The 26375-nt window shown below is 44.4% G+C and overlaps 1 protein-coding gene across 12 annotated transcripts in view; it reads left to right on the top strand.

Annotated features, from left to right (window-relative positions):
* Nucleotides 1-1328: 1328 nt before the first annotated feature.
* Nucleotides 1329-26375, top strand: part of LOC129833185 (histone acetyltransferase p300-like) — a 29481-nt gene continuing 4434 nt past the window's right edge. The window contains exons 1-28 of one of the 12 annotated variants that reach the window (XM_055897574.1): nucleotides 1329-3629; nucleotides 7101-7666; nucleotides 9019-9195; nucleotides 9739-10036; nucleotides 10335-10448; nucleotides 10634-10858; nucleotides 11051-11153; nucleotides 11617-11751; nucleotides 11954-12071; nucleotides 12225-12408; nucleotides 14839-14916; nucleotides 15043-15128; nucleotides 15299-15451; nucleotides 15563-16054; nucleotides 16334-16564; nucleotides 16726-16918; nucleotides 17205-17323; nucleotides 19749-19988; nucleotides 20162-20250; nucleotides 21764-21844; nucleotides 22388-22444; nucleotides 22729-22806; nucleotides 23081-23157; nucleotides 24637-24787; nucleotides 25023-25283; nucleotides 25501-25666; nucleotides 25800-25967; nucleotides 26211-26375. In XM_055897574.1, coding sequence (XP_055753549.1) covers nucleotides 3536-3629; nucleotides 7101-7666; nucleotides 9019-9195; nucleotides 9739-10036; nucleotides 10335-10448; nucleotides 10634-10858; nucleotides 11051-11153; nucleotides 11617-11751; nucleotides 11954-12071; nucleotides 12225-12408; nucleotides 14839-14916; nucleotides 15043-15128; nucleotides 15299-15451; nucleotides 15563-16054; nucleotides 16334-16564; nucleotides 16726-16918; nucleotides 17205-17323; nucleotides 19749-19988; nucleotides 20162-20250; nucleotides 21764-21844; nucleotides 22388-22444; nucleotides 22729-22806; nucleotides 23081-23157; nucleotides 24637-24787; nucleotides 25023-25283; nucleotides 25501-25666; nucleotides 25800-25967; nucleotides 26211-26375 — 4899 coding nt within the window. In that variant the 5' untranslated portion in view covers nucleotides 1329-3535. Of the gene's footprint in view, nucleotides 3630-7100; nucleotides 7667-9018; nucleotides 9196-9738; nucleotides 10037-10334; nucleotides 10449-10633; nucleotides 10859-11050; nucleotides 11154-11616; nucleotides 11752-11953; nucleotides 12072-12224; nucleotides 12409-14838; nucleotides 14917-15042; nucleotides 15129-15298; nucleotides 15452-15559; nucleotides 16055-16333; nucleotides 16565-16725; nucleotides 16919-17204; nucleotides 17357-19748; nucleotides 19989-20161; nucleotides 20251-21733; nucleotides 21845-22387; nucleotides 22445-22728; nucleotides 22807-23080; nucleotides 23158-24636; nucleotides 24788-25022; nucleotides 25284-25500; nucleotides 25667-25799; nucleotides 25974-26210 lie in introns of all 12 variants that reach the window. The other 11 variants (XM_055897569.1, XM_055897572.1, XM_055897567.1 and 8 more) reach the window with 11 other exon arrangements.

Genomic DNA, 26375 nt, shown 5'->3' with positions numbered 1-26375 from the left:
AGGCCACTCTAAAATGTGCAGTTTTGTCACACAACACAATGCCACAGATGTCTCAAGTTTTGAGGGAGCGTGCAATTGGCATGCTGACTGCAGGAATGTCCAAACAGAGCTGTTGCTAGAGAATTTACTGTTAATTTCTCTACCATAAGCCGCCTCCGACATCGTTTTAGAGTATTTGGCAGTACATCCGACCGGCCTCAAAACCGCAGACCACGTTTAACAATGCCAGCTCAGGACCTCCACATCTGGCTTCTTCTAACTGGGGGATTGTCTGAGAAGAGGGAGGGTGTATTTCTGTCTGTAATAAAGCCCATTTGTGGGGGAAAACTCATTCTGATGGGCTGGGCCTGGCTCCCAAGTGGGTGGGCCTGGCTCCCAAGTGGGTGGGCCTATGCCCACCTATGGCTGTGCCCCTGCCCAGTCATGTGAAATCCATAGGTTAGGGCCTAATTTATTTTAATTGACTGATTTCCTTCTATGAACTGTAACTCAGTGAAATCTTTGAAATTGTTGCATTTTGCGTTGATATTTTTGTTCAGTATAAAATCCTTAAATCTCAAAAACGTTTCTGCTGCAGCCACAATCTCCAGTTTCTTAGACTTCTTTGAGAGTTGAGCCGCAGTTTATAACTGGCAATGAACACCACAAAATCCACCTTTTTAACACAGGGTATCTTTTGACTGGCAGCAAACATTTACTACAGGCTGTGGTACATCCACTACCATATTCACTAGCATTACTTTTTTTCTCAATTATTTCTATGGGTTTCTGGAGGACTGCTTGATTATTCCTCATGGATCTGAATGTGGTAATGTTTTCATTGTCTTTTCTATTATAAAAATAGGAAATGTCTTCTCACAAACTAATACATTTCACAGGTTCCTTGCAGGATAGGAGAGCATTAGATAATGGCTCTATTGTGCAAGAATTGTCTAATTTATTAGGAATATTGGGATTTGAGATATGAGAGTTTATTGATGAAGACAAAATGTGTATTTGTTTGTGTTATAGTTTTTTATACATAGTCATGTCTAATTGAAAATGCTGTTAACAGAATATTCAGTTATATTATTTGTAACAGTTGGTCATAAATCTACCTAAATGAGACCTGATATAGCCTACATGAGCATCGTTTGCCGCAATGATAATCTTATTTGAATCGATAGAAGCGAAGCGCCCTCTTAAATATATTCTGATATGTTGGTGGAACACGACTGCCCCCTACAGATGATAGCACTAGTATTGCCACTCCGAAAAAATACGAAAGGATTTTCCGGGCAATCCCGAGTACCAACCCCCTTCACGCCTAATGTTGCTGTACCTCAACCCTCCCCCGTATCAGAGGAGTAGAAACAACAAGCCGCCATTTTGTTTGTGCGGACAGACCGAAAGAGGCAGGAGATACCGAGAAAGAAAGCGACTTCAGCGCCGATAATAGCGACTCCGAGACCCGCCGGTGAAAGAGTGGCGATGTCGTGTCGGTGCGAAAAGAGGGATGAAAGTAAAAACAAAAGATAAGGCAGAAGAATAATGAGGGAGTGAAAAAAGGATATTCTCTGAAAATCCAAGGAAGGGGTGTTTTTACGGAGCGGAGAGGCGGAAGAAGGCAATATATTTAACGAAGAAAAAAACCTGCGAGCGAAAGAAAAAATAGAACACGAAAAAAATCATAATTTACCCATCGCCACAGATGAAAAAATGCACGCATAGACAAATATACCGATACATGTATATTGGGTATTTGAGGGGGGGTAAAAGGCAGGTTTAAAGGAAAATATAAATTAGGATAATCGTGAAGGGGGGGCATTTACCACCACAAAGACTCAATGAAAGGATTTTGTGAACCACAAATATGTTTGGGGGTGTTGCTATCATTATCTTATGGACGAAGCTTGACACTTTTTTAAAATAGCCATAATATTGTAGCGACCCCCCTCGCTTTATCAGATTTTCGCTCGTCGCTGTATTCTCTTGTTCTTGGTCGGGAATTTTTTCTTCACTTGCATTGCAACCTAAATCAGCATACGCAGTGACCGATGATTTCTTGCAATATTTATCAACCAATTTCATCTTTCTAATCAATGGTGATCTTATTGCAGTAGGTTATATTATTACCTTTGAAGACCTTTCTTGGGTAAGCTTTAAATCTCAAACACTTGGGCAAGTAAACCAAACGTCCTCTGCAAAATGAATCTAGGACTAATTGAATCAATCTGATAAGACATTAATTGGCACATTCTGGGCTATACCCCAAACGATTTTTGCTACATCAAATCTCAGAATTTAGCGTTCATTATTTTTCAGGACACAAACTAATTGCTCAAAATTGTATTGCTTCAATTTAACCTCATTGCATGTAATTGGCATAATCGCGCAAAGGGTGCAACATCCAAATGTGCATTCGGTGTCCGTTATTTTTTCCAATTCAGTGCCGTGCATTGACAAACGAACAAAATAATGACACGATGTAGACTACAAGTAGATGCTAAAGGAAATGTATTAAGTGCATCGGATTAATTTATCGAATAGGAGACCATAGGTGTAGTACAGCCGATCCTATTGGAGAACGGAACTTGATCAGCCAGCTTCACTGTATTATTTTTTTCAGATCTGAATTGCACCCCTATACAGTTGTATTTATCTAAAAGACAATGCGAATTGTTTTCAGTGTTGAATGAGGTTTTTAACCAATGCTTTAAATGCATCTTAAACCACTATCACTCATTGGGACTGGGTATCCCGGTTTCATAGCCCGAAATATAGATAAGCCTATCAAGTTCTTGTTTCTTGACGATCCCAATTTACGTATGTGGATGATTTTGATATTCTGTCACTGTCGGACACATTCATCTGTGTTTTTTTTATTAGACTAAAGGACCTAACGCCATAATTGTATTATTTGACAACTCATTACTTTGTGGCAATGTTGGGATCAAATTGCATTGACTGCAATGGCAATTCAGACACAGTGGAAGATTTATCCGTTTTCGGGTCCCTCATAACTGTTGCATGAGACGAGGCCCCCAAAGGTAGCTACCACTGGGGTACGGTTTGCTTGTGTTTATCGCGTTTCCCATTTTGCTTCCCTGGACACGACCCCTCAGCAGAGTGCTTTAGAATTAAACACTCGATTTCGCCGGCGACTATGGCGGAAAAGACTGATGCTGCTATGGAGGACAGGTCTTGGGACATTTTTTCCGACGCCAAAGCGGCTAAATGAGATTGTCGAAGGCCTACTTGCTTGTCTTTTTCATCGACTCCTTCCCTCCTCCTTCTAAACTCGGAGAAATCTATAAAGGAACAACATCTCCGACAGGGGAGGGGGATTGATAGCGACGGCTAAGCATAAATCGAGAGTTGGAACGCTGAAAGGAAGAGTGTATCGCAATTGCCTCCTTCCCCCCTACCGTCCCTAAACGGTGGGGGAAGAATCACAAACATTTACGGAAGGGAAGTTTGAAAGAACTCGGACGCAAACAAGGGAATAAGCCAATCCTTTGTGGATATATAGTTATTTTTTAATTCGTGAAAAAATATGGCCGATAATGTTCTGGAGTCCGGCCCGCCTTCAGCCAAGAGGCCTAAACTATCATCCCCTGCTCTCTCAGTCTCCGCCAGTGATGGAAACGGTAAACATTTTAAATGCTATAACAGTCCTGCCTAGCTGTTCAGGGATGTTATATTACCTAGCAAGTTAACCAGCTTGTTTTACTAAGTTCCCATGAATGAGCCATATCCATCATCAGCGAAGTAGTGATGCCAAAGTTAGCTACCAATTAGGTGGTAGTAGTAAAGGTTTGCTTGTTACCCAACTGGTCAAAGTAAAGTTGACTGGCTAATTGCCCTCCCAGTGTTATGGTCTGAAGTGAAAGTTTGAAGTTATCTGCCAGCTTGAAACAATGGGATAGTCCACGCACAGCAAGTTGTGAACTCAACAGTATTGGAATGTATTAGGTAGTTACAGTAGCTAGTTAGCCAACTTAGCTAGCTAAAGTTACTGTAATTTAACTAGCTGAAGATTGCTACCATTTATAGTTAGCTAACGTTAGATATTTAACTTGAGCGTTGCAAGCAATAAAGATGCATGCTTTTGATGTTTGTGTAGCTAACTAGCTGAACGTTAGTTCTTATCAATCTTAGGTAAGGTGGCATAGCTAGCTTAGAGAGGTGACACCATGTACATTTTCAGTATTGGATTGGTGTAGGGGTTCATTTATTTGAACCTGTTCAGACAACTTCGCTGTAACATGGTGTCTGAAGTGTTGTTATACTTACGGCAGTTAGTTAGCGTTGTGACCGAGCCATCACCACTTCTGTGTGTTGTGTACTGCTGCATTGTTGTCTAGTGGCTACACTTGCTAGCGAGAGTCAAGTTGCTCGTGATCAGACGAAAGTTATAGTGCCTTTTGTCGCTACAATGTAGCAGCGTGACGTTATATTATGAGTTTGTGTGCATGTCCAGCTTTTTCATACCCTTTGTTTTAAAGTCTGAATTGTTTGGACTGTAGTATAAGGTGGTGTTGGACGTTATTCCTACCATTGACTTCTGTCGTCGTTTTTTTCGTCCCTAATTTGCAGAACTGCTACAATGTTAACTCCTTTGAATACTTTGATAACATTGTAAAAGTTAAATGTCAAGCTTAAATTATTATAGGTCAGATTGAAAAACACATCAGATTTCCTAATTGTGCAGACCCCACTACCTGACGCATGCAATTCATATTTATTCAATGGGTAGGCTAAATTAGCTGGTAGTGGCATCCATGATTCCCCATTTTGTTTGTTTCTCCATGTTATGTCTGTCATCAGGATGCTTTTATCCACAAATGAAACAATTCAGGATTGCCCAAATAAGTTTTAGCTTTCGTTTCAATGCAATTTCTCACATGACACGAAGTCTAGATGTAACTTTTTTTGGCGCACTATGGCTACAATTCGGCAAAAGATGAAAATCTGTACTGTACTAGCTCAACCAAGTCGCCATTACACATGAAGCATATGCCTTGTACAAGCATGTTCTCTCTTAACATACAGCTCTGATTTTAAGTGTCATCCAAATTCTGTTGTACCAACTGAGTCATTACTGGAATTCTAGGAAAGGCTCTGCACAGGTCTAACAAACCACTCTGGTGAAAAGTTGATTCTGTTTGGAAGGGAAGAGCAAATGCAACATGCAACCCCCCTCCTTTCCTAAAAAAATATACTTTTCACCCTGTGAAGGATCAATCGGTTGGGCTGTGAAAATGGTGGATGTCAGAGAAGTCAGTCCAGTAAACCTCTGCTGGCTGTTGCCTCCCATTGTGATGGGAGTCTGAGGCATCTTGTGGACCAGGTGTAGCTCACAGTAGCATTTGCACAACCAAGCATTTGACAAATCACTGCTTTAGAGGTAGCTACTGTCATCATCCCCCAGACATAACACATACACAAGTGTACACAACTTACCATGTGTTTCATTGGTCATGGTGGGGGGGTGTATTAGCTTAGAGCTTCATTTTAGGAAGAGTCGGGATCTAGGATGTAAAATAAGTAAATTGAGAAGGCTCTCTTGTTTATGAGACTGACGGGATTCAACGTCTGTATGTAGCTCCTCTGTCTTAAACTACATGTACGGATGTTGTATCCATGCCATGCAGAAGAACAATTTGAGTGTTCCCTGTGCTATAGTCATTGCAACTTGGGGGATAGTGTAGAAATATTAACACACCCACCTGTTTCTCTAAAAGTGAATCGAGCTTGACTGAGGATGCATGCTTGCAAATTTGAGTGGATCAGCTCTTGTGTGTTTCATGGAAGATTTTTTTCCTCCCCCATCTAAGATGGCTGATGTCTACTGCTGCTCTAAGCTAGAGATTGCAAGAGGTGAGACTGAGAAGCTTCTGCCGCCATAGGCGTTTCAAGTCTCTGCCAAGCACATCCTCAACCTGGTGTCATAAATGTACCACTTGCCCCCTGTTTACGAAGTTCTATATCCAGAGGTGTTTGTTTGCCAAATGATAGTCATAAAGTACATAAAGGTTTGCCTTCGTTTGATATCCACCGTGCACTGTAAGTGAATGCACGTGTCTCAGCCAGGGGCAATTCAAGTAGATCTTGCAACTTAGCAGGTATGTCTGTGCACTTGCTATTTCCCTTTCTCTATGAAGAGGCAGAGAAATGTCCTCAATACACACACATCCACCTGCTACTCAGTCAGTGTTTACTTCTGTGGCTTCGCACTCTGACCCTACCCTGTCCACCTGTTTGGCACCCCATCAAACCACAAACTGGCCCAGGAGAGGAAACCCTTTGGTGGGAGGCTGCAGCCAGCCGCCGCACTGACTTAGGGTCCAGAAAGGGGGGGGATTAATTTAGTTGGTTGCAGCCAGCCGCTGCACTGACTTAAGGCGTCCGCATGCTTCCCACCCGAAACAGTTTGTGCATATATTATGATGACATTTTGGGACGTTTTTGTGTTCGGCAAGGGTTTTTCGGCTGTTTGTGCACGCCACATTTTTTCCATGAGGCAAGCTGAGGTCCGGTAACCAAATTCTACGCCCCTTTGTTGGTGATTGGTCAACAGTACGGATTCTTCAATAAAGTGTTTGTCATTCAACGATAGACGACTTTTCATGCACGTTTTTTCACTTGCAAAATGCTGTAACAAACATCTTAGTTAGATGTAAAATTGCATGACTAAGACCACCTCGGGAAAAACATCAGTGAATTACAGATTTCTTGAGTTATCTTAAATTAATTCAGACCATTTTGAGGAAGTGTATACTGGCTAAGGTCTTTTAAGCAAAGGTGTTTTAAGGGAATATGTAAGGCAAAGACGTTCACCTCGCCTAGCCAAGTTTTGCTAGGAGCAAACGGAACATAGTATACAGACGCCGTTAGGGTCCAGAAAGAGGGATTCATTTAGTTTTTTTTTTTGATGGAGTTATTTCTCTTTCCAGAATGAATTATTGCTGCACATACATTTGAAGGAGGTTAGAGCTTTGTTAGTGAGCTTGCAATGTCAAGGTGCACAAGTGCATTTATTTGCTACTTCTCTCAATGTACACCTCAGGATATCCCATTTACCCTGCCCTCTCTTTCCTCATCTTACCCCCTCCCAGATTTCGGTTCACTCTTTGACCTGGAGCACGACCTCCCTGATGAGCTCATCAACTCGTCGGAGCTGGGCCTGGTCAACGGAGGGGACCTCAGCCAGCTGCACACCAGCCTGGGAGGAGGCCAGGACGCTGCTGCCAAACACAAACAGCTCTCGGAGCTTCTCCGGGCTGGAGCGCTGCCACCCTCGGGTCAACAGGGAGCTACCAACAGCCCCGGTGGCTCCATGGGACTCCTGGGCAGCATGAATGCCTCCCCTGGGCCCCAGAGTATGGGCCCCCAGGGGCAGCACCCCTCACCCCAGCAGGCTGGCATGATGCAGCAGGCGGGCATGGTGGGTGGACTGAACAGGGCCATGATGGGGGCCCAGAAGGGCAACGGACAGCATCAAGGGTCCACGCCCCAGGGCATGATGGGAGGCCAGGTGATGAATGGCTCACCCCGAATGGGTTACCAGGTCAACCCGGGCATGGGAAGTAACAGTAACCTGCTGGCAGAAACCCTGCAGCAGCAAATTGGGTCAGGGGGTCAGGCTGGGATGAGGCCACAGCAACCTGGAGCACTGAACAAGGTAAGACCTGTTAATTGTTTTGTAGATGGACTTGTGTTCATAAATGTCTACAGGAGCAGGATCCTCTTTTACACATATTGACGTTACTGAACTTTTGCTCTGCTGGTTTTGGTGTTCAGTACATCTGGCTATGCTAGCTGTCTTGACAACAGTGAGATGCTTTGTTTAATATGTCATTAGATGGTTTCAAGATTGCTCTGAATGAACATTAATTGACCAGACTCGAAGAGTATTTAGTGTGTGAACTGTGAAGTGCCTCTTTCGGAACTGATCAAGTATGTCTGACGGCAGCAGAGCAGATTCATCAACCTTTACCCTGTTATTGTGTATCCCAGCTATCATGTTGCCATAGGCTAATTTTAAATACGCACTTCACATTGCTATGAAAATAATTGGATCAGTATGTCTGTGCTTTTCAGTTTAAATGCTTGTTTGTTGGTGCTGTAAATATGACAATCCGATCAGTTGTCAGAGCTGTTTTCATGAGGGCCGGGGTTCGCTGGGTGCAGTGGATGCTGTTATGTTCAGGCTGGTGTTGCTTTGGTTAAGACCTCCAGAGCTGTAGACTGGCTGAGGCTAAAAGCACAAACCATCAGTGCATGTTCTCTTTTAGTGTTTGGGCAGCTAAGAGCATAGATGTTCATTGTCAGTTGGGCAGTGTCTACACGCGTTTCCATAAGGTGTCTAAAACAGTGGGGAGTAAGAAGGGTGCCATAAAGTTCCATCCAAAACGATCCTGATGGGACCCAGCTGAGCAGTGACCAGCTTATTTATTTGTTGGCCGTATCTTTCTTTTGTTGGAAGTAGTTGATTACATTCCTTTAGGCTGATGATATTTTGTAAGGATAAGGGTTAACAGATGATGAAAGCTGCTGGAGTAAGATCTGATTTGGTGTTTCTCCCCCTTAGCAAGCAGCTGTTCTCTCATTGTCACCCCTAGATCACTATTGTCTTCAGCAGAGCTTGGTGTTTGTGTGAAAGTGCTAGGAAAATTCAAGCTATTTGTTGAAATATGTTTTTGTAAATATGTCAGCGTTAATGCTTTGTTAACAAACTCCATGAATAAGACCAGACTGACTACTGCTCAAAGCAGTGTAATGCCTAATGGTCCAGAGATTGAACTCTAAAATCACTAGCAACCTGAGATAGTTTGTTGACAGATAATATTAAAGTAAATTAAGCTTCATTAGTGTCGTTGAATCTGCTCTAAAAAAATCTGACAATTATTTATTTTTGTCCAATAAAGAAAACCAGGAACATGAGTGTAAACTAGATCTCACTCACCTAGCATTCCCTTAATTTCTCCCCATCTCCTCCTCTGCCCCGTCTCTCTCTCTCGCTCTCTCTCTCAGATGAATATGATGGCTAATGCGGGCCCCTATGGTGGTCCGTACGGTCAGTCAGCAGGCCAGGGTCTGGGTGGTGCTGGGCTGGGCCCACAGCACCAGAACAAGGCTGGTCTGACCAACAGCCTGGCCCAGTTCAACCTGGACAAGAAGACACCGCCTATACAGGGCATGGCTGGGATGGTGAGGGCATGCTTCTTCTGTCTTTTTCTGTTTGTCTTATTTTAGTGAAAAATATAGGGCTGGGACAATACAGGTTTTGTGATAATTGTTAGTATCACAGCAAGGGACAAAAACACAAAGTGGATGTAACTTCTTTAGGAAACCAGCCCTGATGTTGGAAACAAACATTATGTTGTCATCCAGAGTCACATGTATTTACTTTCCAAGCTATAGCACACAATATTTTACATACAGCAGGTTTTTAAAGAACTAAAGAGTTTGGTCTGCTTTGTGTTTTCATTTTTGCCATGGAAAAAACATTGCGATACTGGTATCGTCAGTCCTACTAAAATACTAGATTAAAGACCCTGGACTTAAGTGGTAATCAACTCACAACCCACTGCTCTTAGTTCGGCCCATCCCACAGTGTCAACTTTGATCTCCCTTTTTAAAGGCACCCCTTGTCTTTAATCCTCCATACAGCCCCTCTATCCCAGCCATCTTCCTTCTATATCCCCCTATCCCCTCTGGTTAACTCACTCTCTTTTTGCTCTGTGTCATCAGGCCTCACAGCAGGCCTCAGCGATAGGGCCAGTGTCGGTGGGTGGAGCGGCGGTTGGAGCCGGGGCCCAGGCTGGCCTTGGTACTGTGGCAACAGGCCCGGGGGCAGCGCCCCCCACTGCCGACCCGGAGAAGCGCAAGCTGATTCAGCAGCAGCTGGTGCTCCTGCTCCACGCCCACAAGTGCCAGCGGCGGGAGCAGGCCAACGGGGAGGTGCGCCAGTGCAGCCTGCCCCACTGCCGCACCATGAAGAACGTCCTCAACCACATGACCCACTGCCAGGCTGGCAAGTCCTGCCAGGGTGAGTTGATGGTCCTTGTCAATACTACTATTTTTGATTTGTTAATATTCTGAAGTGGTTCCACTCTCTCCTAGAGGAAGTAGAGGAAGCCACTTTAGACTATTGAGATGCATCCTTCCTCTTGGTTTGAGCGATATTGAATTCATGTTTCTGTAGGTTGCAATCAGGCCTGCTCTGGGGTTTCCCTTGTTAGATTTCCCGCCTTACTGCTCACATTAGGTCTCTACTGGGACACTGTCATTGTGTTGCGCTGTCAGTTGTCTCAAGTTCTCTCCTTCTTTCTCTCTCTTTCCCTCAGTGGCACACTGTGCCTCGTCGCGACAGATCATCTCTCACTGGAAGAACTGCACTCGGCATGACTGTCCTGTCTGCCTGCCGCTCAAGAACGCTGGAGACAAAAGGAACCAGCAATGTGAGTGTGGTTTCTATTGAGCTATGTGTCCGTCCTCTGCATTGTGATGTACTACGTGTGTTTGAACCAAGATGGCTACTTGTTCAACATCGGTTCCGTTCAACATCGGTTCCCGTCATCGTTCATGCCAATTTGATTATCTCTCCCTTACTTCTTTTCCCTCTCCTCTCCCTCCATCTCCACAGCTCTACTAAGCAGTGCTGTGGTTAGCCTGGGCAACTCATTAGGGGCAGTGCCAGGGGGTCAGCCCAGCACCACTAACCTCACCCCGCCCAGCCAGATCGACCCCAGCTCCATTGAGAGGGCCTACGCTGCCCTGGGCCTCACCTACCAGGGCAACCAGATGCCCCAGCAACCGCCTCAGTCCAACCTGCCCAACCAGCCTGGCATGAGGTCGCTAAACGCCATGGGTGAGTGGGCATGGACTCGTCAAAACAGTGTTGGTGAAGAGGAGGAAAAATCTAGAAAAATGACCAGGGGCAGTGTAGCAGACTTCTTAGTTAAGTCATTGATTGAGCAGTAGAACATTTTTAAAGTGAATGGTTTTGAATCTGAGGAAAGGAACTGCTTTGAACCTGTCCTCTCTTTATCTGCCCCTGTAGGAGGGAACCCCATGGGGATGAATGGAGGGGTAGGGGTGCAGTCCCCCAATCAGTCCAACTTGCTACCAGACGCCATGCTCCACAACAATATGAATGTGCAAAGGTACAACACACTCGTACCCTCCCCCTGAAATCAAATTGTTTTTGTCACTTGCGCCGAATACAGCAGTTTTAGACCTTAACGTGAAATACTTACTTACAAGCCCTTAATTAACCAACAATGCAGTTCAAGAAATGGCGTTAAGAAAATATTTACTAAATTAACTTAAGTTAAAAAAAATAAAAACCTAGTCAATCAAAAAGTAACACAAGAAATGTACATAACAATAATGGGGCTATATACTGGGTTTACCGGTACTGAGTCAATGTGCGGGGGTACAGGTTAATCGAGGTAAGAACTCACTATCCTTGGAATTCAATACGGATTTTTATGGTCAGCTCTAAAGACGCAAAACATTATTCTACACAGCAACACTCACAAGTTCACAAAGTTACTTCATTGACTACCTTGAGCAAAATTATAGCTTCCAGCTTGTCGTTTCTGTCCCTCTCTCATCATCTCACAGTTTGATGAACGACGGCAGCAGGGTGGGCAGCCTGGGCGCCATGCCCATGGCGACCCCTCCCTCAGCCGCGGGCATGAGGAAGAACTGGCACGAGGACATCACCCAGGACCTGCGCAACCACCTCGTCCACAAGCTGTGAGTCTGCCCTGACTGCACCAGAGTCACAGAGGGGGACACGTAGGCCATTGCAGTTTTAATGTGTTCTTCTGTGTTGCTATTAGACAAGTACTCTGTATATGTGACTCTGGACTGCACCCACACCACACAATTATGGTTCATTGCAGGTGTCTTTTGGCTTATCTCTCTGTATCTCTTTATCCGTCTGCTGGGTGAGCAGTGTGCAGGCCATCTTCCCCACCCCGGACCCGGCTGCGCTGAAGGACCGGCGGATGGAGAACCTGGTGGCTTACGCTCGTAAAGTAGAGGGGGACATGTACGAGTCAGCCAACAGCAGGGTGAGAACTGACTCCTCAATGTTGTGGGTGAAGACTGGTATTAGAGTAGTATACCATAAAGTTTAAATCACTGTATTCAATAACTGACCACAACAATTAATGGCCGACTAGAGGGTGTGTATACATTTATTGAATTTCCTATATCACTACCAGGCGGAGTACTACCACCTCCTGGCTGAGAAGATCTATAAAATCCAGAAAGAACTCGAGGAGAAGCGGCGGACGCGGTTACAGAAGCAGGGCATGATGCCCACGCAACCCGGCATGCCCCACTCAGGCCTGCCACAGGGACCCCTTGGCATGGGCCAGTCGCCTCTGGCCCCCGGACAGCCATCCAGTGAGTAGACACTTTAAACACACACATTTGACAACATCATAGCTACTCTCTTTCAACATAGGTGTGATTAGCACTGCTTGATCCCAATTGCGTGGCTCTATTTACTTCAATAGCTAGATTTCTATCCAATGGGCTACAGATTTACAAAAATCTGCATTAAAAACTAAATTAGCATTCTCCCAGGAGAGGTGTGTCCATCAAACTTATTTTATTCCTCTTGTTTTTTATTTTTTTTAGTTGTATTCTTTTTTTAAAACTCTATCATTGGGAAGGGCTTGTAAGCAGTCATTTCACTGTAAGGTCTACACCCGGTGTATTCGGCGCATGAGACAAGTAAAAATGTATGCGCGTGTAATGACAGAGTGCATATAAAAATGACTTGCGGTTAATTCTCAGGTACTGTATCTAATAACAGAAGTTCAATGTGTTTCAGTCACATTTTCAACTCTACTGATGGTTTTGTCACACCCTGTTAATTAGACAATTGTGCTGGTAAAGTGGACAGGGTGGGTTATATGATATGAATAAGAACAAGATTCTTTTATTTGATCATTAGCAGCCAAGCACTAATCATCATGTCACCAACATTCAAATAATGGCCTACCATCAATTTTTGGGGGGAAATTTGCATGATCACTGTGCACTAAACCACCATGTGAAGTTCATCATAGCTTGTTTAATCTACCTATAAACTCTTCATGCTTTTCCACGTCGTGGTTTTAGGCCTACAATGTAACATATCTTGTGTGACTCCAAGTTTACTTCGATATGGTGGTTATTATTAGAGGTCGACCGATTTAATCGGCATGGCAATTTAATTAGGGGCGATTTCAAGTTTTCATAACAATCGGTAATCTGCATTTTTGGATGCCGATTACATTGCATTCCACGAGGAACCTGCGTTGCAGGCTGACTACTTGTTACACAAGTGCAGCAAGGAGCCATGGTAAGTTGCTAGCGAGCGTTAAACTTATCTTATAAAAAACAATCAATCTTCACATAATCACCAGTTAACTACACATAGTTGATGATATTACTTGGTTAACTAGCTTGTCCTGTGTTGCATATAATCAATGCGGTGCCTGACTATCACAGCCTAGAATCACAGCCTACTTCGCCAAACGGGTGATGATTTAACAAAAGCGCATTCACAAAAAAGCACAATTGTTGCACGAATGTACCTAACCATAAACCTCTTTTGCCTTTCTTAAAAACAATACACAGAAGTATATTTTTTAAAACCGGCATATTTAGTTAAAAGAAATTCATGTTATCAGGCAATATTAACTAGGGAAATTGTGTCACTTCTCTTGCGTTCATTGCACGCAGAGTCAGGGTATATGCAACAGTTTGGGCCGCCTGGCTCGTTGTGAACTAATTTGCCAGAATTTTACATAATTATGACATAACATTGAAGGTTGTGCAATGTAACAGCAATATTTAGACTTAGGGTTGCCACCCGTTTGATAAAATACGGAATGGTTCTGTATTTCACTGAAAGAAACGTTTTGTTTTCGAAATGATAGTTTCTGGGTTTTGACCATATTAATGACCAACGGCTCGTATTTCTGTGTGTATTATAATTAAGTCTATGATTTGATAGAGCAGTCTGAGTGGTGGTAGGCAGCAGCAGGCTCGTAAGCGTTCATTCAAACTCTACTGCGTTTGCCAGCAGCTCTTAGCAATACTTGTTCACAGCGCTGTTTATAACTTCAAGCCTATCAAATCCTGAGATTAGGCTGGCAATACTATAGTGCCTATAAGAACATCCAATCGTCAAGTGTATATGAAATACAAATGGTATAGAGAGAAATAGTTGACGCGTCATACTTCCTATAAAAACTGCAACCTAATATTTATTTACTGGGAATATTGAACCACCAGCTTTCATATGTTCTGAGCAAGGAACTTAAACGTTAGCTTTTTTACATGGCACATATTGCACTTTTACTTTCTTCTCCAACACCTGTGTTTTTGCATTATTTAAACTAAATTGAGCATGTTTCATTATTTATTTGAGACTAAATATATTTTATTTATGTATTATATTAAGTTAGAATAAAAGTGTGCATTGTTCATTCAGTATTGTTGTAATTGTCATTATTTTATTTATATATATATATATCTATATCTATATCTCTCTCGTCATCGGCTTTTTTTGGTCCTCCAATAATCTGTATCGGCGTTGAAAAATTATAATCGGTCGACCTCCCTCTAGTTTATTATATTGATATTTCTGCCGCAATTGTTGCATAATCAGTTATCCACCCTTGTCTAGTATATTTTGTTTTTGGACATGACATTTTACCAACACATTTTCTGTTTCCATTAGGCTGTCAGGTAATTCATCTGCATGAAATGATTTGATGGAAACCTGGTTACTGTAGCCATAGATGCAAAGCTAATGAATGTGTTTCTCTTCACTCTCAGATGGTTCTCATGCTGACCCCTCCATGATTCGACCCACCGGACCCAATCAGATGGTGAACAGGATGCAGAACCCTGCAGGTAAGTTGTTCCTACAGTTATGCATGCTTAGCTCAGTTTGCTGCTTGGCACAACCCGAACCAGTCTGAAGGGTGGACATATAATGGTGGCTAATGTGTGTAACTGGTTTGCTCTCGTCTGTCTAAGGGATGAATCAGTTTGGACAAATGGGTATGCAGTCATTAGGTCAGAGGTCAACACCTCCCCTCCCACTTGGTGGACCTCTAAATCAGGTTAGTCGCCCTCTCTCATTCCCAATGTCCAAAGGAAGTTGGAAAGAACTGCCTTCAATATTGATAGACATTGATTATAATTTCAACATTCCAATCACAGTGACTATAGAAAATAACCATGGTCTCATTAGAACAAAATTGAATAATTTATCTTTTTCGGTCTCACTCAGATGGGTATGGGGCCAACGCGGATGGGGCAGCCCAATGTGGCCCAGCTCCAGAACCAGTACCTCCCTCCTAGTCAGTTTCCTGGGTCCAGTCCTGGCCTCGGGGCTGGCCCAGTCGGCATGAACCATCCAGGGCCACAAGGAGGCGTGACACAGGTAAATAGATACTGGAACCAATGCTATAAGTAAAGGGTGACAGTAAAGTAGTTGTTATATTTGATGTTGGGTATAGACTCTAACCGTCTCCTCCATGGTGTTTTCCAGCAGACCCAGATGCCCACGCCGCCCTCGCTCCCGGTCAGCAGCCCTGCAGCCCAGCCAGGCTCAGTGGCAGGACCAGGCCCCTCCCAGGGCTCTATGGGGCCAGGCAGTGTAGGTGGAGGCCCTCCTTCCAACCTGCAACTGCCTAACTCCAACACCTCTCAGCCCAACTCACACCCGCACTGCCCCCCCATCCGACAGAACTCCCCCTCCCCGGCACGCAGCCTCACGCCAACCCCTCATCAGACGCCGCCTGGTCTGCCAGGCTCTCAAACCCCCCAGCCTCACACGCCCAACCCGCCCCAGGTTGTAGCTCCGCTCCCGCAGCAGCAGCTAGCGTCGTCACAGCCAATGGGGCAAGGAATGAACTCGGAGAAGCCCAGTCAGCTCCAGCAGCAGACAAACGGTGGTGGAGCTTCTGGAGGCCTCCAGACGGGGCAGGCTCAGTCTGTGCCTACCCAGAATGCCCATGTGCCAACCCAGCTTCCGCAAACTCCAGTGAGTAGTTTTCCCTGTAGTCTCACTAACTCAACTCCTCATGGTTATCAGAAGTGCTGTTCTTTGGATTTCTAAGCTGATCCCTGATCTCTGGCTATACCTCCATACGTCATGTCTCTGAGATTTCCCTCGTTGCCTGGACAGACACCTTAGTCATTCTCTTGCCCTCCATTCCTTGTTGGTCTACGTCTTTGGCTGTTCACTCTTTTCACTATCTTTTTTTGCCTGGTTCTGTTATTCATTTCCTTTCCTTTAACTTTTCTCTCTCTGTCCTCCCAGCTGTCTCAGAAGTCTTCTCTGACGGCAGACGGCCAGGCTTCCACTCCGGCTTCGGTGAGCAGCGTGGACCCTAGCTCCCAGCTGACCTCGTCGGAAGCCCCCGCCCCAGCGGAGCCAAAGTTGGAGGTGAAACAGCAGGACGATGAGGATGCCGAGGACCAGGGAGAGGGGAAGGCCTCTGGGAAGATGGGCAAGGGACAGGCAGACATCAAGTCAGAGGAGAAACCTGAGGTGATGCTTCCAGTTTTTCTAAGGCAGGGGTCCAAAGCAAAAGACGGTGCTAGCTAGCCAGTGTGGGGAAGATTATTTTACACACAGCTAACAGATTTGATTACATTCAGGATTATGTCTGGAAATGTGTATAGGATATTGAACATGATGTCCCCTCTCAGATTAAGAAGGAGAAGCCTTCAGGCGACGGATGCAAGGGCGAGCCTATGGACACATCGTCATCGGCAGCAACGCTGAAGATGGAGGACAGAGACAGGAAGCCAGAGGTGAAGACTGAGCCCAAAGACGAAGAGGAGAGTTCGGGGGCATCGGGCACGCACAGCTCCCCCGCCAGCGCTCAGAACAAGAGGAAAAGTAAGAGCCCCACCCCTTACTCTCCTCTTCTTCATAGGAGTAATGTACCTGTCATTATCTTCATATGCAAGCATTCCTCAACATTTGTTTCAGACCTAAGTCAGACATGGTGTATAGATCTAGGCTATGAATCTTTGAAGCTAAGTGTATATTCACCTGTAAACAGCCTAATCAAAAACTATTTTTCGTATCTTTCTTGCTCCTCCTTTTCCAATACTTGCACTGCCTCTATCCCTACTTCCTCTCCTCTGTCGCTCCCTCTCTCCTCCTCTTTCCACTACCGCAGTCTTTAAGCCTGAGGAGCTGCGTCAGGCTCTGATGCCCACCCTGGAGGCCTTGTACCGCCAAGACCCTGAGTCTCTGCCCTTCCGCCAACCGGTGGACCCCCAGTTACTGGGAATACCCGTACGTATTCGAACTAGTAACAAAACTAACCTGGTAAGGGACTGCGCTGGCTTCCATTTTGCTTCCCTCTAAAACGTTCTTACCGTTCTTTTTAGTTCATTTTTCTCTCATTCCTTTTTCATTTTCCTTTTTCTTTCATCCCTCTCTTCATCCTTACCACTGCCACATGTGTGCAAGAGTGGGGTGAGGGAGTGACTGTTGGCAAGGGGAGTTGTAGCGATACTGTGTGTGTGTGTGTGTGTGTTAGTGAGAGAAAGCTGTCTCAATCCTGAATTTGAGTGTTATGTCTTTGCTCAGGTAGAGTATACTATACATCAAACATTGGTCAGTTGGTTTTTACTGTAGGTTCTTGGGTAGGTGCGTGTGTGTATCTGTCAGTGTGTGTGTGTCAGCTCATGCTTGCTTCTCTCTACTTCTCTTACACCACACAAAAATGTACATTTTTGAAAACTTGTTTTGCTTGTAGTCAACAGAAATCAATAAGTCTGTCAGTAACATTTTAAGAGATGCAAATTTAAACCTTTCTGTCTGTTGGAATTTAAAAAAAATATTTTTGGATTTGTTTCTACCGGTCAGTTTTGATTAAGATCAACACTTGAGAGGTGGTTTGGCCCTGGCCATGAATGTTAGACCCCTGGGCCTTGTTAATGGCGGCTTGTGTTTCTGCCTTTCACCAGACTTCAAAAGGCCTAAAAAAATAAGCTGCCGTTTTATCAGTGGCACCACCGTTCTGCATTTTTAAAGTAACATGCCCTAAAGGGGAAATTTACTAGCCAAAAATGTTCATATCCCATTACTTACTTTTATTCTTTAAACTGCTTTCTTTTAATTGCATTTTTTTAATGCTTTTACAATTCTAATTTGGATATGATTTAGCATGACATTTTTTTCTCCCACATATGCCTATTCATAGTATAAGCTTTCTAGACAGTTCCTCGCCAGTAATCAGTATTGTTGAAGTTGATTGTGAGTTATGTGAAGAGTTGTGCCAATGCCTGTATGCATCAGTAGTGTGTCTCAGATAATGGTAATAGCTAGCAAATCAATTATCTCAGACCTCCTATTGAACACCCGTGAAGAGATACCCAGGCAATGATGTCTGGCACTAATTACAATAATTGTTTGTACGCCATTGAGGCTGCATGTACACAGGCAGGCCAATTCTGAACTTTTTGCCCAATTATTGGCAGAGGAGGTGATCGGTCAAAAGACCAATTAGTAGAAAAAGATCCGCACTATAGGCTGACTTTAAATGCAGCGTGAGGGGGACTTGATATCGTATGGTTCTCACCATAGTTTTAACTCTCCTCAAGCAGTGCTAGGGCACACTTACGGGCACACTTACTCCATTGGCACACTTCTCCTCAGTAACCCTCAATAGCCCCAGTGATGCACCTGACCCCAGAACGCCACCTGGGTATTCAACATGGACACACAACCAGGCTCAGGAACTGCTCAAATACTTTTAACATGCTCAAATAACCAGCAAAACCACACTTTTATGAGTGCAAGGATTTATACTTCCACAATGTGATTATCACACCTCAATTACCAATACACTTGTAGAAACAACACTCCTAGTTGTTGTAATTGAGCTCAGATGAATGGAATTCAGCATACTATGTGCCATGTGTTCATGCATCACAGGCTGTTGTGTCCTCTGTCAAAGTGAAGGGTCTCATTTCCTGTTTGTGTTTCCCTGGAGACGGAGAGAGATCCTTGGCTTTGCACCTTTGTCTCAGTGCTCTTGGCTTTGACTGTGCCGTGTTGCCAACCTCCATGCTGCCAGTTTACCAGCGTGTGTTGTTACTGCCTGACTGTTACTGCTCTGGTCACCTCAGCTTTGTACCCTGACTCATGCCCTGAAAATGCTCTCCTTCAGGAGAGTCTGTAGAGGAGGAAGCGGTTGCACTGGAACTGTCTGACTGTTTGAAAAACAAACACAAATTTACAGTGCACAACGGGTGCTTTTCCTGTCATTTCTGATAACTGTTGGATGTAAAAGTTGGTCTGCCTTCAGAGTACTAATCTAGCCTTGATTTGAGGAGAAGTTTGAATTTGGGCAGAATGGGAGGGGATAAGCCTGGCCACCCCAGTGTCCTTCCTTGGCCTGTTCCCCCATTAACGTAGAAATGGTGCAAAGTTTGAGTGGTGAAGGGGAGAAGCTGTCATGTCTCTGTCTGCACGTGAACCTCTCTGCAGCCGTCAACATTGTCCCCTGCACCCTCTTCTCTCCCCTGCTCTGGTTCCACCTGGATGTCCACCACAACTTCTGCTACTTCAACAACTACGATGATGATGACCATGGTCTTCTCTACCTTCCCCCCCCCCTCTGCATCGATGACCACACCAATCCCTTTTCTCCCCACCTTTCTTTCCGGGCTGAACCGTACCCTCGCTGACACCTGGACTTGGTCCCCTCCAGGACTACTTTGACATTGTAAAGAACCCCATAGACCTGTCGACGATAAAGCGTAAGCTGGACACGGGACAGTACCAGGAGCCCTGGCAATATGTGGATGACATCTGGCTCATGTTTAACAACGCCTGGCTGTACAACCGCAAAACATCCCGCGTCTACAAGTACTGCTCCAAGCTGGCCGAGGTGTTCGAAGCCGAAATCGACCCGGTCATGCAGGGCCTGGGCTACTGCTGCGGGAGGAAGGTGAGTGGAAGTGTGTGTGTAAATGGATGTGTGTAACATCAGTCATTGAAGACAGCACAGCTTTCACCTTCTCTCCTTATCACTGCCTGTTAAACATACTATCGTACAAAATAATTGGGTTCCTGTATAAGTATTTTTCAGTACATAGACTATGTCCTCTCTTATGTTTGCAGCTTGAGTTTTCCCCCCAAACTCTATGCTGCTATGGGAAACAGTTATGCACCATCCCGCGCGACTCTGCTTATTTTAGCTACCAGAACAGGTAAGGGGCGTACAGAAGCACAAACATACTCAGACACTGAAAGGAGCAGGGTCATTCATACCCGCAAGGGTTCTCTCTGTCACACACACAAGTCATGTTTTCTGCATATTTTATATAAATCTACATTTCACAAATCTACTTGAGTGATTCTTATTGTGTTGTTATTGTGCATGCTGATATTCTCTGCAATATAGCATTGTTCAATCACAGATGAGTTAACTTTTAATTGGGCTTTAAATGGTTACACCCTGACACCATTTTCATCTTCATCTTTCACCAATTTAATTTTCACTTTTGACATTTACAAAGTGGGTTCCCTGTCTTGAGATTATTTTGAAATCTACACTTTTCCACTAGTCTACTTAGAATGCATAGAGAAATGTATTGATCAATTACAGGTAAGTAATTGAATCAAACTGATAATTGGCAAATGGATAGATAATTCCTTTTGGACACAGTACTTCAAATAAGACTCAGGGCGATATTGCTGCAGTGAACACTTTGATCTGCAGAACATTTCATTGAACAAAGCTGTGGAGCTGATTGGCTTGATTCATTTCACCGTGAAGACAGAATCACCTAGTGTAGTTACGTTAGGGCAACATAGTATTAACAACCTCACTACATATATGATAATTCCTCTCCAACACAAGAAAGGGACCCTCTTTATAAATGGAGCAAAAGGATGATGGGTCGCTGTTGCACTACCACTTGCTTTCCTCATCCACACTGTTTTTTGAGCCCCCCCTTTGTTACTGTGTTAACTTAAAGGGGTACTTTGGGATTTTGGCAGATGAACTTGTGGATACCATTTTATGTTTGTCCAGTATGAAGGAGGTTAGAGTTTCATGAGGTAATGCTAACTAGCATTAGCACAATTACCCATAGTCTTCCAGTCATTGCTCTAACGCTAGTTAGCAATTGCGCTAGTTATCTTCCTTAAAACCGCACTGAGTCATAAAAATGTTATCCACGAGTTCATCGGACTCTGGGGAAGTAGATAAAGGGCCTCGCTCCCAAAATCTCGGAGTGTCCCTTTAATGATGTTTTTGTCCACTCACTGACTGTGACACTAATCTGTGCTTTGCATTGGATCTCTGTCCTCGTTGATGTTATGTTCTCCACGTCCCTCACTCTTCCCATCCTATTCATCCCTCCATCGTCCTCGTCTGACCTGTAACGATTTATTTCACGCTTTTTTAATATTCATTTTGCCCTCCCCTTCCCCCATCTCTTCCCTTCTCTCCCTCCTTTTTAACGCTTTTGATGTCTGCATTGGCCTGCTTTGGTGTGACCAATCATCCACTCCAAAATTTAACTGCAAAATCAAAACACCTGCCCACACAAAAACCCTGCATCATGATTGGCTGCTACCTGGCGACGACCTTGCCCTCTGCTCTTCTCCTGGCCTGCCCTGCCCTGATTGGTGACTGCTTCCTCGTGCCTTCTCTGTGATTGGCTGTGCGGTTGGCGAACGGTGTAGTTCACCACAATTTGGGCTTCTTGCTGACAGGTACCACTTCTGTGAGAAGTGTTTCAACGAAATCCAGGGCGAGTGCGTGTCCCTGGGGGATGATCCTTCTCAGCCTCAGACGTGAGTACCAGCCTCCCCACCCCTTCTAACCCCCCCCCAACGTTAATACTAACATGGTTCTTCTATTGCTCATTTTGATGACATGTAAATATTGTTTGGTTCCTTTGATTTATAAAAACTCTCTATCAATGTGATTAAGAAATGTTTAATCTCTTCAATGGAAATTCTCTTTATCCCCATCACTGAATACCTTCTCAGTCTCTCCCTTCGTGAAATAGTCAACTTTTTAAAAATGAAATGTATTTCTCTCTCCTCTACCTCTTAAGGCAGCAGTTCACCCCAACTGCCGTCTCCATCCTTTTACTTGATTTCTGCCTCTCTTCAGCTAAAACCCCAACATACTGGGGGCTCCTAATGTTTCAGAAGTGTTAGATGATGTTTTCAAATTGGCTGAATCCTAGCCTGTATAAAGCCAGAGCCTGCTCTTATTGCTTGTGACTTCTTTATGGCTGTAATATAGTACATTGCATATCTGGCCCAGTGAATAGTTTGAGTCTGTTCTTACCTCCCACACTCCTGGGCCTCTCTCCTTCCTCTTCACAGGTCCATCAGCAAAGATCAGTTTCAGAGGAAGAAGAATGACACGCTCGACCCAGAATGGTACCTACTCTTTTTTTCCTTTTACATTTATTTGATCTGTACTTGGTGTCAAACCATATGTTTTCTATGTGGTACATGTGCATAAACTTTAGATACTGTGAAATATTTGTTAACTGTAATATTTAATCTTTATTGTGTTTTAGTCAATTTAGCCTGTTTAGGTTATCGTCATGGCCTTTGTGTTTTGAAATGTTCTGCTAGTTGAGAAAATAATGACTATTTCCGTGTGACACATGGTTTCAATAACCCGTGACTCTCTCTGTCCACATCTCTCTTTTCTGTAGGCTTGTGGAATGTACCGACTGTGGGCGTAAAATGCACCAAATTTGTGTCCTGCATAATGACACCATATGGCCGGCAGGGTGAGCCAACTTGCATACACATTCTGTACATCTTACATTAATGCGACTGTTAGAACTGTGAAACCGCCCACTTTATTCCAAGGTGCAGTTCCAGGTTCAATCTTACTGTGGTTGTATTGCCCGTTTGCCATCATGACCCTCAGCAATACCTTACATCATTCATTGCTGCCAACTTATACAGTAGGGCAAAGAAGTGAAGCTGAAGGCCACTGAGAAATGGTAAATAACAAATGCATGCATTTGAAGTAAAGCGTGTTCCTTTTCCTCTCCACAGCTTTGTATGTGACAGCTGCCTTAAGAAGGCCAATAAGACGCGGAAAGAGAACAAATACGCGGCCAGAAGTAAGTGGAGTAAGTGACAAACGGGGGGCGCTCATCTACTGTCATCTTCATCGGGGTGTCAGTCTATCTGTGTCTCCCCTCCCCTCTCCAGTCGCTCAGTCGTTTCTTTTCGGTGTTCTCTTTATCCGTCTTCTCCTTTGGTGATGTTCCTAAACGCACCTCCCACAAGTATAACACCATACTTTCATGTGAAGAGCAAACACATAATTGACTTTTTCCCCCCTTCAAATCTTTATTTAAATTTATGATTTGGTGCACAGTGTTTTCCAAATAATTTTCTTCTTTCCTCCGAGGCAGTCTGGTTTAATTTCCTATGCCCTGATACACTACTCGAGAGGACGAGTGTTCCAGTTAACACACATTCTACCTTTTTCCATTCCACTTTTTTCCATGACCCAACCCTTTTGTATCTCCCCCTCCCTCCCCAATGAAAATGTTATATGTAACCAACCCTATTTTTTTTTATTTCAGAAGCCAGTCCTCAGACAATAGTTGCCGCTGTCAGTCTGCTGCAGCTTTGTGGTTCGATTTCACTATTATCCCAGGCCTGTACACACTGAAGGCCATGGCAAAAACATGGTCATTTAGGGGTTCTCGGTTTATAGTTTGCTGTTTTTAAGGTTTGTGGGTCACCGAGGCAATCATGGACGTTTCTTTTTTTTATCTTGTTGGACCCTTATTTATGTCATCCTCTCTCAAATCTTTTTTTCCTCAGTGGGTGTCCACTGTCCAGAAATCTACTTGAAATCATATTTTGGGTACATTTTTTTCAGTTTGCAATGGCATCGATACTCACGCTTTTTCCCCAACTTTTTGACAGTTGTCCAGTTTTTGCATGCCTACAATCCTTCCACGTGTGGGAATTCTTACCTCCCCCATCCCATTCTCCACACCCTCAATGAAGGCAAAGTTTTTAGGGAGCCACAGGTAGGCGAGCGGGCATGCAAATTAAAAGGACCAACTGGCCTAGTCTCATACAAGGATCTCAATGAAATATGTCTTGAATGGAAGAGGGGGAAATGTCTTTATATGGTGTCAGATCCAGTTTACACCTTGTCATCTCTTGTGATTTTATTGAGTGCTCAGAGCAGAGGATTAGTCCAAGTCTCAGATATGCTGTTAGTTGCCAAATTGACAATGCGATCATGGCATTTTGGACATTGATTGACAAAGTGCCTCAGACTGACTTCAGAGTACTCTAGAAGCAGTCAGTGGTTGAGTTTATGCTACTTACTTGCCCTTTTTATAAAAACATATTTTTTTAAACTGTCAAGATTAGAGCCCAGTGGTTATTCCATCTTTAATATCACCAGTGAAGTTCTCTGCTCTGAGCTACTACCCCCCCCCCCCCGCCCCAGACTGGGTTGGCTTAACTGAAACCATGTGACCTTTCCTCTAATTGCTATCACCCATTTCCTCTCTTCCTTCTGTCCTCCATCGTTTCTTCTCCCTCTCACATTCTATTCTTTCCATACTTAATTTTCACAGGGCTCCCCCAAACCAAGTTGGGCAGCTTCCTAGAGGGGCGAGTGAATGACTACCTCAGGCGGCAGAACCATCCAGAGTCTGGTGATGTCACTATCCGTGTGGTCCATGTCTCCGACAAGGTGGTGGAGGTCAAGCCAGGCATGAAGTCCAGGTGAGAGTTTTGAGGGCACAGTGGGGTAGTGATTCTTTAATATGGAGTCAAATATAGACTACCAAGGAAGATGTCAAATTGATCCTAGTGTCAATGGACACCAGGTTCATGTGGGCTTTCAATTAGTACCATTTGTAGACTAGAGTTGAGACTTATCCTAACGTTATCTGTTCTCGTGGGACAGCGCCTATACAGTGTGGGTGTGTCTACTTACGCTCTCCTTTAATTGATACAGGTTTGTGGACACCGGGGAGATGTCCGAGTCCTTTCCCTACAGGACGAAGGCGCTGTTTGCGTTCGAGGACATAGACGGGGCTGACGTCTGCTTCTTCGGCATGCATGTGCAGGAGTACGGTTCAGACAGCCCTCCGCCCAACCAGAGACGCGTGTATATCTCTTACCTGGACAGCGTGCACTTCTTCCAACCTCGACACCTCCGCACAGGCGTCTACCATGAGATACTCATAGGGTACCTGGAGTACGTCAAGAAGTTGGGGTAAGAGACGAGGCCCCTTTTTTTACTAAGCTCAACATATTAGTGGGTATAGATTCCTGAGAACACGACTTGACCTCATCACTCTAAACATAGTGTAATGATATGTACTAAATGTCTAAAGGGTCGGTTGCAGATTTCATTCTACTTTACTGTTCTAATAAGATTCACTCTTTCCAGTTGCTGGTCTGATTCTTCAACCCTTCCTCTCCCATGGCAGGTTTACAACAGGGCACATCTGGGCTTGTCCCCCAAGTGAAGGGGATGACTACATCTTCCACTGTCATCCTGTGGACCAGAAGATCCCCAAGCCCAAGCGTCTACAGGAGTGGTACAAGAAGATGCTGGACAAGGCCGTAGCTGAGCGCATTGTGCATGACTACAAGGTGACTACAATAATTTTTGTTTTGTCAGACATTGCACAGGCTGTTCCAGGCAAATCCAACTGCTTTCTTCTATGAGGTAATTGTATGCATGGAGTCCCCCCCCCCGACACATCTTATTCATGCTCTGTTTCAGGACGTCTTCAAGCAGGCCACAGAGGACCGTCTCACCAGTGCCAACGAGCTACCATACTTTGAGGGGGACTTCTGGCCCAACGTGCTGGAGGAGAGCATCAAGGAGCTGGAGCAGGAGGAGGAGGAGAGGAAGAGGGAGGAGAACAGCACCTCCAGCGAGAGCGTAGATGTGAGTGTAAGGACTTCAATACAACAGGAGAGAGGAGTGTTTTTGTGAATATGCTACAGAATCTGGGGTGTGGGATATTGGTTGTCCTCAATAATAACATGATAGGAGTAGCTGTTAAAAAGTATTGCTTAGAGGATAGATATTGAACCATTGCTAATTGGGTCAATTTCGAGGCTGCTTCAGATTCAGTGCTTTAATGGAATGTATTGGAGTCGATTTTAATCTGGTGTTCTCCACACACAGGCCCCGAAAAGTGACAGCAAGAATGCCAAAAAGAAGAACAGTAAGAAGACGAGCAAGAACAAGAACAGCAGCCTGATCCGAGCCAATAAGAAGAAACCAGGGATGCCCAATGTGTCCAATGACCTCTCCCAGAAGCTCTACGCTTGTATGGAGAAACACAAGGAG

The sequence above is a fragment of the Salvelinus fontinalis genome, chromosome 34 (genome assembly GCF_029448725.1).
Source record: "Salvelinus fontinalis isolate EN_2023a chromosome 34, ASM2944872v1, whole genome shotgun sequence".
In the NCBI taxonomy this organism is placed as follows: domain Eukaryota; kingdom Metazoa; phylum Chordata; class Actinopteri; order Salmoniformes; family Salmonidae; genus Salvelinus; species Salvelinus fontinalis.
The sequence above is the reverse complement of the archived record's forward strand: the minus strand, read 5'-3'. Positions and strand labels throughout refer to the sequence as shown.